The 12,524-nt window shown below is 46.0% G+C and overlaps 1 protein-coding gene across 2 annotated transcripts in view; it reads left to right on the forward strand.

The window, feature by feature from the left end:
* Positions 1-2,735: 2,735 nt before the first annotated feature.
* Positions 2,736-12,524, forward strand: part of TATDN2 (TatD DNase domain containing 2) — a 29,554-nt gene continuing 19,765 nt past the window's right edge. For both annotated transcript variants that reach the window (XM_012647281.1, XM_012647290.1), the window contains exons 1-3: positions 2,736-3,226; positions 3,358-3,765; positions 11,590-12,123. In XM_012647281.1, coding sequence (XP_012502735.1) covers positions 3,364-3,765; positions 11,590-12,123 — 936 coding nt within the window. In that variant the 5' untranslated portion in view covers positions 2,736-3,226; positions 3,358-3,363. The remainder of the gene's footprint in view (positions 3,227-3,357; positions 3,766-11,589; positions 12,124-12,524) is intronic.

Raw genomic sequence — 12,524 nt, forward strand, 5'->3', positions numbered from 1 at the left:
CGAATTTCCAGACTAGGGCGTCATATATTTTTGCAGAAGTCAGTGAACCCCTTTGAGAATGTGATGAAAGCTATAGGCCGTCTCTGCTCAGCAAAGTGTAAATACATACATACAGAAGTCTATATATGAATTCCAGGGACTTATGGGTACACCACGATGTCTTTCATGGACTGCAACTCCTAAGCCCTGAATTTTTTTTTAAGGTAATAGATGAACATGATAAAAAATCCAAACAGTACATAAAGGTTACATGGTGAGAAGCAAGGCTTTTTCCCACTGAGATCTTAGTCTCCAATGTCTTCTTCCCAGAGGTAACCACTGTCACTAGATTGGAGTGTCCTTCCAGAGACAATAAAAAAATTTTTTTTTATCTTGGTACTCAATTAGTCATCAGGGAAATGCAAATTAAAACCTAAATGAGATACGACTTAACATTCACTAGGATTCTTGATTAAAACGACAGACAAGTGTTGGCCAGGATGTGGAGAAACTGGAGCCCTCATACACTGCTGGTAGGAATGTAAAATGGTGCACTTGGAAAAACAGTTTGGCAGTTCCTCAAAGGGTTATACGTAGAGTTTTCATATGACCAAGCAATCCCACTCCTAGATATCTACCCAAGAGAAATGAAAACCTATGTCCATACAAAAGCTTACAAACCAACGTTCATAGCAGCATTATTCATAATAACCAAAAAGAAAAAAGTAGAAACAACCTCAATGTCCATCAACTAATGAGTAGATAAAATGTGGTATATCCACACAATGTAATATTATTCAGCCACAAAAAAGAAGTACTGATACATGTTACAACATAGATGAACCTTGAAAAGATTATACTAAGTAGAAGCCAGTTATGTGTTGTATGATTCCATTTTTATTTTACCAGAATAGGCAGATCTATAGAAACAGAAACTAGACTAGCGGTGGCCTAGGAGTGTGGATGTGGAGGTTTAGGATGGGGAGTTGTGATAATAGGCACAAGATTTTTGGGGTGATGACAATGTTCTAAAATTTGATTATGGCAATGATTGCATGACTCTGTAAATATATTAACACTTTTTTTTTGAGATAGGGTCTTTGTTGCGCAGGCTAGAGTTCAGTGGTGTCATTATAGCTCACTGTAATCTCAAACTGCTGGGCTTACATGATCCTCCTGTCTCAGCCTTTGGAGTAGCTGGGACTACAGGCTCAAGCCACCATGCCTGGCTAATTTTTTTTCTTTTTTAAATTTTTTGTAGAGACGGTCTTGCTATGTTGCTCAGGCTGGTCTCAAACTCCAGGGCTCAAGGGATCTCCTGCCTCAGCCTCCCAAAGTGCTAGGATTACAGACGTGAGCCACCAAGCCCGGCCTGAATCATATACTTTAAATGGGTGAACTTTATGATATGTAAATTATATCTCAGTAAAGCTGTTAGAAACAAACACAAAGTGGTTATCTTCAGGCATTTGAAAAAAGAAAACCACATGTATCTTAGATTCCCACTTTCTCCTTTATTTAGCTACACACGGGGTATTTCATTCACATTCTTCTAGACCCTTTGTTTTTTCATCTTTTTTGGCCATTGTTTAACAGTACTTTTAGATCACTTCATTCTTTTTGCCTGACATTTCATCGTATGGATGTTCCATACTGTATGCAACCAGCTCCTACTGATGGATATTGAAGTTTTGTTTTCATTTCTGCTACTATAAACAGTGCTGCCTTCCAAGGAGATTGTACCAATTTATATGTGCTGTGGGAGTGCATTTCCCCACATCTTCAGCTACAAAGTATATTATCACGGATTTTGATCATTGCCAATCTAATAAGTGAAAAGTTATAATTTTATTTGTACAGTTTTAATGACTGAGGTGGAGCCATCTTTTCATATGTTTAAGAGCCTTTGGTAATTTGTTTCTGTTCATTAGTTCATTTCCTTTGCCCATTTTAATACTGAATTATCTTATTGGGAGAATTTTTACATAGTAAGGACATCAGCCCTTTGTCATGTGTTGTAAATATTTTTCTACATTTGTACCTCGCCTTTGCTATTTTTTGCCGTGTAGACAGTCTACTTTTTGTGTAGTCTCTTTTTGTGGCTTCTAACTTCTAATTCTGCCACTTTCTGGGTGTGTCACTTGGTCTCTTTGAGCCAGTTTCCTGCTCTTTAAATGGGGTGATAATGCTTTGCACAGGGTTTGGTGTAGGTTCGATGAGGAATCCGGGTCTGAAAGCGTCCAGCAAGGGACGGGGACAACGTTGAGCAGCAAGGAGCAGCACTGTTGTGAGATGGGGTCAGCGGACGCCCCCTACGCGCACAAAGGGCGGGCCTGAGGAACTGCGGTGTGGCCTCAGCTTCGCGCTCTTCGAACCCACGTGAGTGGCTCCGCCCCGTCTGGCTTTCAACCAATGGACGAGCTTCGTAAGGCGTAGAGTCCCGCCTTCCAGCCTCCTGACCAAGAGGCGGGCTCCATCTTGCCCGGAGTCCTGCCCCTTGCCCATTCGAGCAATGGGCGTTCTCCGTTGGGCGCAGGCCCCGCCCCTGCCGCTCGCCGGCTGCGGGCCTCAGGGCTGGTTCCGGAGGGCGGACGCCGCGGAGGCCGGAGTGGTTGCAGCTCGGGCGGAGTCCGTGCCGGGCCGCAGGACTGGGGCGGGCGGCGAGCGGGCGGCCAGGCGGGACGGCGGGGCAGCAGGGCGGGCGTCTGGGCCGCGGCGGCCAGGCGGGCCGGGGCTCTGTCTTGAGACGGCGGACTGGGGCGCCACCGGCTCCCGCGGGGCGGCTGGGGCCCCTTCCGGCCCAGGGCTGGTCGGCGGGGCCGCGGGCGCAGGGCGGGCTGCTGCGCGGGTCCGGGCCTGCCCTCCGGCCCGCCCTAGGCTGCCAGGGCCTTCGGGCCGCGCGCCTGGCCCTAGGGCTGCGGGTCTGGCCGCCGTGTGGGGACCTTAAAGCGCCTTGTGGTCTTTTGAAGCGCTCTGACAGCTCTGAAGGGCTTTGTATTCCAAACTAAATCGAAGCGCTTTGTAGTCCCGGAAGCGCTTTGGCGGCTCCGAAGTAGCGCCGTGCAAACTGAAGCGCTTGGTGATCTCGGAAGCACGTTGTGGGCTTGGAAACCAAACCGAAGCCTTTAGTAAATTTCGGATCGTTTTGACTTCTCCGAAGCGCTTTGGAATTGCAAACTGAGTCGAAGCGCTTTGGCGTCTCTGAAACCTTGAGAACTGTGATGGGCAGTGGAAAGAAGAGGGAAAGGTCAGTGAGGCCAGCCCCTGGCTCTGACCTTCTGGCTTGGTCCCCCATTTAGGGGGACCGGGGTGGCGGGAATTTGAGCTGCGGCAGCCAGTAAGGATGGTGTTGGAATCCAGGCCCCCTTTACCTTGCAGGTGCCCATGGCGTCGGAGCGGCGCAAGGTCAAGTACCACTGGAGCAGCGCGTCGGAAGGGTGTCCCAGCAAGCGCAGCTGCCTCCGGGAGCCCAGTGATGTGGCCCCCTCCAGCCGGCCAGCTCATAGCTCTGTGTCGCGTTCAGGAAGGGCCAGCAGCCCCAAGCGCCTGAAAGCCCAGAAGGAGGACGATGTGGCTTGCACGCCGCGGTTATCCTGGGGCTCATCCCGAGGCAGAAATTCCTCCTCCTCCCCTTCTTCCGGCCCAGGTGTGGGCGGGGCCGCATCCAAAGGCTGCCTGATTCGGAGCACTCGCGGGTTCCTTTCGTCAGGGGGATCCCCTCTACGCCCTGCCGACCCCTCTCTAGAAGAAATGGCTTCTCTAGAGGAGGAAGCCTGCAGCCTTAAGGTAGGTGGCTGCCACGCCTTGCAATCGGTGAAGTCCCTTTCACTTGGCTTGAGAGGGGAGGATGGGAATTTTGGTGGAAGGAGACTAAAAAAGATCATGTGTTTGAAGGTCTCAGGCGTGTTCCAGAAGTCTACTCTACCCAAACTCGGAAGACCAAGCAGTCTGCCTGGGGTGGCCTGGAAGTTCAGTAGAGAGGTAGTTTGCAAACTTGGCAGCACTCTGGAACTATTTGGAAAGCTTAAAAATACCTCCCATCCTAGAGAAACTCATTTAATTGGGCTTGGGTGTGGACTGGGCTTCCATTTTTTTTTTTTTTTTAATTTCAGCATATTATGGGGGTACAGATGTTTTAGTTACATATGTTGCCCTTGCCCCCCTACCCCCCCTAAGTCCGAGTTTCAAATATGTCTATCCTTCGGGTGGTGCACATTGCACTTTTTTTTTTTTTTTTTTTTAATCCAGGGTATTGTGAGGGTATAAACATAGTTACAGTTTATGTCTTTGCCTCACCCAAGTGCGGGTTAAAGGCATGCCCTTCCCTCCCTTTAGTGTTCCCCGTGTCCTTTAGTTGTAGATTTGCCCCCCCATCCCCCTGATCCCTAGAGAGTATTTCTGCCATGTGATCAACCTAGTGTTGATCTGGGCTTCCATATTTTTAAGTGCTTCCCAGGTAATTGTAAATGTGCAGCCAGATTGGAGAATCACTGCAGCAGAAGGTGGAGGGCATGCTTTAGAGACGCAGATGTTACTTGGTTTGGTTGTCGGTCTAAGGAATTGTGCCTTTGTACTCTGAACCACTCTGAATCACAGAACCAAGGAACGTGGTTCTTGGTGTGGCTTTTCACCAAAGTGATGGTTTGCAACATGTTGGGTTTTGCTTAGTGGCATGTTTTTTTTGTTGTTGTGGTTGTTTATTTTTTTTTTTTTTGAAGGTTAAACGTGTAGTGCCCCATTGGTAGCACACAAGAGGGTTTCCTAAAGTACTTGGGGCAGACTGAGCAGTGCTTCATAGAGAAGGTACATTTCATCCACTCATTCAATCAGGCTTTGAACAAATAGTTATTATCGAGGGCCTAGTTTGTGCCAGTTGGTGTTCTAGGTGTTTGGGATTCTTTGGTAACAAAGCAGAGATATGGCCTTCTTAGAGTTGGCATTCTAGGTTTTGGAGCTCCAGACCTTCAAAAGGGAGGAGGAGTTCTGCCTGTGGAGGAGTGGAGAAAAAAGCCTTATTTTGGATGAGAAGGGCTGCCCTGAATGTTATTTTACAAAAGCAATAAAAAAAAATCCTAAGGAAAGTGGGTTTATTTTTAAACTTTTCCTTGGTGGTTTCTTATGTAGAGCTGAGAAATGAAAGTGTATTTGGCTGTTTATCCTGGGGAACCCGAAGTGCCCAGGTTTTTGCAGTGTGGACCTCGCAGTCTGAACTCTTGTGTGGGCACATGGATTTTTTTCTTTTTTAATTCACAAGTAATGGTGAGTTGAAAAGCTCTGTCTTTGAGATAAACATACCGACTATGGCTCAAATGTAAATCGGTAAGTATGGGGCTTTGCTCATACAATGTAATCTTGTCATTAATCCTCCTTGATACAATTTTAGAGGACTTGGTTACAGTATAAAATATCAATTGATTAAATTTAGCTTCGCTGACAATTACAGATAAAGTGAAGCCTGGTGTCAGGAGAGGCAGGAATTTACTTAGTCTTTCAGGTGTGCTGTATCCCCTGGCTCAGGCCGTCCTGTCCTGGGAACTCAAGAGTTGAGGGTGTGGCCTCTAATTTGGATGGGTCTAATCCTAGGACGGACCCATCTTTCTCATTAAGGCCAGAGGGGCCTTGTTTTGCCAGTTTCATGGTTTCAGGAAGCACTTGAGGGTTATTGTGTGCCACTCTGTTGTGTCTTGGAGTGATGAGACAGCTTCTTGGGAACACATAGTCTGGTGGGAGGGCTGGAGAGGTCACATGACTGCCCACAGTGGGCCTCTGGAGAGCTAGGTAGGGGCAGATCACAGCAAGGTCTTAGGAGCTAAGGGAATTTGGATTCTATCCTGTGGCCAATGGGTTTTATTCTAAGGGAATTTGGATTGTATTCTAAGCCCTTAGGATATTTATATAGGGCTCTATACAGAGGAAAGACAGATTTGCATTGTAGAAAGATCACTCCTGTTGAATGAAGATTTTGATATCCTAATTGTCCATCGCTACCACTGCTAAGGTCTTTCTCTAGAGGGTGTGTTTGTCAGTTTAAAAACAAGGTACAGTACTTTACTCATCGTGATGAATTACAAAATGCCTCTTTTCCCCTGCAACTGCTCCTCCTCCCCCCTTGCTCTGCCGTGTGTGAGCTTGTTTGTCTAATAAGTCCTAAGTCCTGTCAGCAAGTACAGCTAAGGGGCACTCAGAAAAATGGCATAATCTCCCCCAGGTCCTGCCATTCTGTGTCTGCTCCGTAAACTTTGAGGGGTACACACTTGGCTTTGTGTCCCTTTCCCCTCGCCTTCAACACAGAGGCTCTGTGCCAGGTCACAGAATATTCAGAGGGGGAGATGTTAGGCTGGGCGTTTTAGAATCACTGCTGGCTGACCGCACGCTGTTCCCTTCTTGACAGCCCTTTGAGAGGTTTTCTCAAATTCTAATGTTACCCTTATGATCTTAGCTTACTCTTTATAGAGGAGGTTAACTGTATTATGAGCACCTTCATGTACTCTATATTTAGTCTTTATTATGACATATCTAAATTGCTACATTCAATTTAGGGAAGGAAGAATGGAAGGGAAAATTTGAGCATTCATGATGTGATAGACCCTGAACAACTGTGATTCTCAGTGTTTGACCTATAGACTGTCACATCCTCCTAAGAGGCTCATGAAGTAGGTGGTATTATCTCTGCATATCAGTCAACAAATAGTTTCATATCAATTAACAAATACTTGAGCACCTACTATGTGTAGGCAGTGGGAAAATGAGACTTGGAAAGGTTAAATAATCTGACCAAGGCCATGTGGCTTGTAAGCAGGAGAGCTGTGGGATAATCCCAGATTGGTCTGACTTCAAAGCCAGTATGCTTTGCACTGCTGCCTCTGGGCGCACTTGCTGTGCCCCGGCCTGGCATCAGATGCGAGGGGTGGAGAGATGAAGGCAGCAAGGTCCTTCCCTTGATGAGTGCTGTGCAGGGGGAGACACCCAGACACAGTAAACCATTGAGTATCTTGGCTCTCTACTGATAGATCTTTCACAATATCCCACTTCCCGCATCTTCCCTTGGCAGATGTCCAGCGCTTGGGTGGAGAGTGCTAGGGGCTGGGAAGTTATTTTACAAAAACCAAGGACAGTAAGGCAGTACTTGACAGACTGAGAAATCACTTGCTACAGGGCAGTGAACAGAGTGCTGTAACAGGAATGTTTGAAGTACGCGAGGGTCAGAGGAATGAGTGTCTAACCATTGGGGAGGTCTTCACAGAAGAGCTGGCATCTGAGTTCTGATGGGCAAGGAGGAACAAAGGACATTTCAGGCATAGAGAATAGGATGTGCCCAAAAGGTGTCAGGAAATGCTGCTTGTCTGCAGTGCTTGGGCACTTCTGGCCCCAAGGGCCTCCTCCCCTTCCCTAACACCTTTCTGCATTCCTTGGACATTTGGGTGTTTGGAGAAAGATGGGAGACGATGCTGGGCAGCAAGGCTGAGGGGATGGCTTCTGATGAGCTCAGAAGTTTCAGATGTGTTCTATAGGCAAATGCAGAGCCATTGAAGGGTTTTAAGCTGGGGCATGCTGTTGTGGGATTTGCATTTTAGAGCTCCTCTGGCACATTGTGGAGGAGGGCTAGGAGGGAGAAGGCAGGGAGCTGGCTGGGAACCGTTGTGGTTGTTCAGGTGAGTGGTAGTGGGGCTGGAGCAATGTCTCTATTTGATCTTCCCCTCCTTTCTCTGGAGATGCACAGTTCGCCAAGCAGTGCTGCTGGGAAGAATGAAATCTCATTTTTGAAGCAGGTAGTTTGTCTCTTCTCATTTTCTGCCCACGTTCTGCCTACTCCTTACCTTTAGAGCCTCTTATCACCTGTTGAAACTCTTCCTCAGTGACTTTGATCCATCATAGGGCCTCAGTGTCTTTGGGACCCCTACAGCCTTTGATAGTGTTTCTCACTTTCATATTTCCACCATTCTTCTCGCTTGGTTTCCAGGATGTTAGGGAGGACTTGAGTTTGAATCCTGTTTCTGCCACTTACAAGCTGTGTGGCACTTTCCTTTTCTGTAAATGAGGACTGACAGCTGTGGCAGCTCTGTAAATTGTAAATCCATGCAAAAACATACACTATGTTATTGTATTCCTAATCTTTTTTCTCCCCCAACTACAGTCCCGGGCTTCCCAACCAGGGTTGGCAAACTGCTTGTCCATGGACTGAATGTAGCCTGCAAGGTCCCCATAGTATTTAAATTTTTGCAAATTCACATTAAGAATTTATGACCTCAGCCCAAATCCCTGCTTTGAACTCCAGACTTGGGTGATCTTCCCCTCCTCACTTTCTATTCCCTTTCCTTGTTTTATTTTTCTCCGTGTTATTTATCACTCTAACATATATATTTCACTTATTTGCTCTGTCTTTCCTCTGGTTTTCTCTTCCCTCACCAACTGTAGATCAGCTGCAGGAGGCAGCTTGTTTCTGTATGTTTTAGTGAATGCTAAACCTGCAGAATAGTGCCTGCTGGCACAGAGTAAATTCTCAATAAGTACTTGCTGTATGGATGAAAAATGCATTAAATTCAAGATTTATGGTTTCACTTGAGAAAAACCAGAATCTCTAACTCTGGGTCTGTACTCCCAAGTGGCATCAGTGGGCTTGAGGTGAGGAGCAGCTGCCTTTCTGACGGATAGAAATAAGATGTGCCAATGACAGTGTGTAAGGGCGTGATGGGCCAAGGATGGCAGGTGGTTGGTGGCAGTCAGAGAAGTGGGCAGTGGAGGAGTAGCTGGGAAGTCAGGCTGTGACTACAGGGCAGGCCCAGGCAGTTTCAAGTTTAGTGTTAACATTTACCAGAATTAAATATAGAAAGGTATAAAGAAAACAAAAATGGCCCATGATCTCCTTGCCCAGATAATCGCTGTAGACACGTTAGAAAATCAAGAAAGTAGAAAAATTCAGTAAGTTCAGTAAGGTTAAAATGAAAGTAAAAGCAACCTTTCCTGTTCATCTCCCCAAAGTTAGCAGCTGCCAACAATTTGAGTATTTCCAGAAAAAAATATTATGCCTAGGCCAGGTGCAGTGGCTCACGCCTGTAATCGTCATATTTTTGAGAGGGTGACGTGGGAGGATTGTTTGAGGCCAGGAGTTTGAGACCTGCCTGAGCAACAGAGCAAGACCCCATCTCTACAAAAAAATGAGAAACTTAGCTGGGCGTGGTGGTGAGCACCTGTAATCCCAGCTACTTGGGAGGCTGAGTCGGGAGGATTGCTTGAACCCAGGAGTTTTAGGTTACAGTGAGCTATGATGATGACACTGTACTCTAGCCCAAGCAATAGAGTGAAACGCTGTCTCAAAAAAAAAATTATTATGCCTATACTAACACCTATATTTGTGTATACTTCCAAAGGTTCAATGATTTTTAGAAAAATTTATTTTTTTCCTCTAGTCTTTGAATCAGGATAATGATTTTTCTTTCTTTTTTTTTTTGAGATAGGGTCTCACTATGTTGCCCAAGCTGGAGTACAGTGGTGTGATCAGAGTTCACTGTAACCTTGAACTCCTGGGCTTAAGCAATCCTCCTGGCTTAGCTTTCTGAGCAGCTGGGACTACAGGTTTGCACCACCATGCCCAGCTAATTTAAAATTTTTTTTTTAAGAGATGGGGTTCTTACTGTGTTGCGCAGGGTGGTCTCAAACTCCTGGCCTCAAGCAATTCTCCTGCCTTGGCTCCCGAAGTTCTAGGATTACGGGTATGAGCCACTGCACCTGGCCTTTTAAAGTTATTTTTTTTTTTAAACAAAGATACTATGTGCTTCTTGGAGGAAAAAATGCCAAACTGTACAAGAAGCTTATAAGAGCCTAAGCCTCTTTCCACTTCATGCTCCAAAGGTATCCATTATAAACAGTTTATCTTTTTAGGCTTTGTTTGTAAGTATATACATACACAGTATTTTTGCCTTTTCAAAAGTGAGAGTACCCTGTATTTGTTAGTCTGCTACTTGTTTTTTTTACTTTTATTATGTAGCATGAACATTAGAGCAACTTTTCTTTTTTAAAGCTGCAATGTGTTTTACAACAGCGGTCCCCACCCTTGGCACAGGGATTGGTTTCATGGAAGATAATTTTTCCACAGCTGGGGGCAGGCATGGTTTACGATAATTCAAGTGCGTTACATTTATTGTGTACTTCATTTCTATTATTACATTGTCACTTGCCCCTCACTGATAGGGTTTTGATGAATCTGAAAGCAGTTGATTTATTATGGTCTCTGTGCAGTCAGACCTCTCTGTTAATGATGACCTATATTTGCAGCTGCTCCCCAGCGCTAGCATCCCCGCCTCAGCTCCACCTCAGATCATCAGGCATTAGATTCTCATAAGGAGCGCGCAACCTAGATCCCTCCCGTGCAGTTTACAGTAGGGTTTGCGCTCCTGTGAGGATCTAATGCCACAGCTGACCTGACAGGAGGTGGGGCTCCGGCTGTGATGCGAAGGATGGGGAGCAGCTGTAAATGCACTCCCTCGCTTGCTGCTGACTTCCTGCAGTGTGGCCTGGTTCCTAACAGGCCACAGACTGGTGTACTGGTCCACAGCCTGGGGCTAGGGGACCATAGTTTTATGGTATGTGTCTGTTTTTTAACCAGTCCCCTATTTCTGGACATTCCTTTTCATAGACTCCTCTTTTCCTCAGTAGAGGAAAAGAATTAGTGAGCTTGGTATGTGGAGTTCCTTTCCCTGGGTATATTTCCTTTTGAGAGGAATTTAATACAAATGAAAGAGAAGTTTTATTTTAGAGGCTGTAGACTGCCTTGGGTAATGGTCCACTGCTTATGGAATGGCTCTAGGGGAGATTTATGGAGTGTTCTTATACCAGGCTGGGATTAGACTGAATCAGAGTTTCCACAGCAAATTTTGCAGACAAATAATCTAGTTGTTTCCCTGTGGACTCCTGGAGTGAGTGGATGTGGAAGGGAAATGATGAAGGGGGCTGAGACTTCCCCTCTGTCTCTGAGGAGATTCAAGGTTGGGGGGCAGTTAGAGTCTCCTGATTGACCTCAGTGCATTCTTTGGGAGACTGAAACACCTTCCAACACCAAGGTTATGATTTCAGGGAAGGCGTTTGCAGAGTGCTTTAAGGAGGCTTGGGGTAAAGTGGGAAGAACACTGTACTGGGGACTCAGGAGATTGGGGTCCCCTGAGCCAGCCCTTCCCCTCACTGGGTCTTTAGGTTTCCTTGACTCTTAGATGTGGGATTGGGCTAGCTGGTTTCTAAGGACCTTTTCAGTGGGAAAACTGAGCTTCTGTTTTGCCTGTGTGTGTTCTGAAGTGTTTGGTAGTCCTTGCGTTCCAGGGGCTCATAGTCTGGCATAATTCGGCTGTTAATTTTAGCTCATTCTTTCCTACTCTAGTAAGAGTATGTCACCTGATGAGCAGAAGGTAAATAATAAGAAATGGCAGCAATTCAGTCACGTTTACAGTGGCACTTCTCAGTGGGGTGGACGAAAACCACCACCTGGACAGAATCTTTGCCTTAACCACAGTCACTTTCCCTTTGGCTGGTGGAACCACCACTGATTTATAACTTGCCAAATACTTCATGTTACAAAATTGCCTTTGGGACAGTCTTTTCAAAGTCTGTTTTTTCTTCCAGGTTGATTCCAAAGATAGTTGTCGTAACTCCATGAACTCTGAATGTGCAGCTGAAGCTGAGGGTCAGAATGATACAATTGAGGAACCAAACAAGGTTCAGAAAAGGAAGAGGGATAGACTTCGAGACCAAGGCTCCACAATGATCTACCTGAAGGCTATTCAGGGCATCCTGGGGAAATCGATGCCAAAAAGGAAAGGTGAGGCCACCATTAGGGCAAAACCAAGTACAGGAGAGCATCCCAGCCGTGGAGAAGGGCCAGTCAGGAGTGAAGGACCAACCAGGAGTGGAGAAGGACCAGCTAGGAATGTCAAGGTCACAAGTTCTCAGAAAGAGAAAGAGTCAGCCCCAGAGGTGGGAGTGGAGGAGGAAAAGACTGTGCTAGAGAGAAGCAACTTCTGTGACAGGAGAGTGGTTATAGACCCTCAGGAGGAACCCGGCGAGGACCCACTTGGTGACCGAAGGACAGTCATTGACAAACGCTCGCCACCCCTAGAGTTTTTGGATGACTCTGACTCTCATTTAGAAATCCAAAAGGTGAGTAAAACGTCTGGATTTTTAGTTCTCTTGAGTAAGAATATTTAGTCTTTCTAGATTAATCCTAAGGGTTATTAATTAAAAGTGGTATTTTACTTAACCAGGACTCCAGGAAACAAATTGATAGTTCTTTTCTAATATACTTTTTAGAGTTATTAATAAACCTAAATTCACTGCTTTTTTTTTTTTTTTTTTTTAAATTTTATATGTTAGGATGTGGGTCTGGCTGCTGTATAAAAGGTCAAAATAGGCCGGGCGCGGTGGCTCACACCTGTAATCCTAGCACTCAGGGAGGACGAGGCGGGACGACCGGTTGAGCTCAGGAGTTCGAGACCAGCCTGAGCAAGAGCGAGACCCCGTCTCTACTAAAAAATAGAAAGAAATTAGCTGGACAACTAAAA

Source organism: Propithecus coquereli, unplaced genomic scaffold, assembly GCF_000956105.1.
Source record: "Propithecus coquereli isolate 6110/MARCELLA unplaced genomic scaffold, Pcoq_1.0 Scaffold107, whole genome shotgun sequence".
In the NCBI taxonomy this organism is placed as follows: Eukaryota; Metazoa; Chordata; class Mammalia; order Primates; family Indriidae; genus Propithecus; species Propithecus coquereli.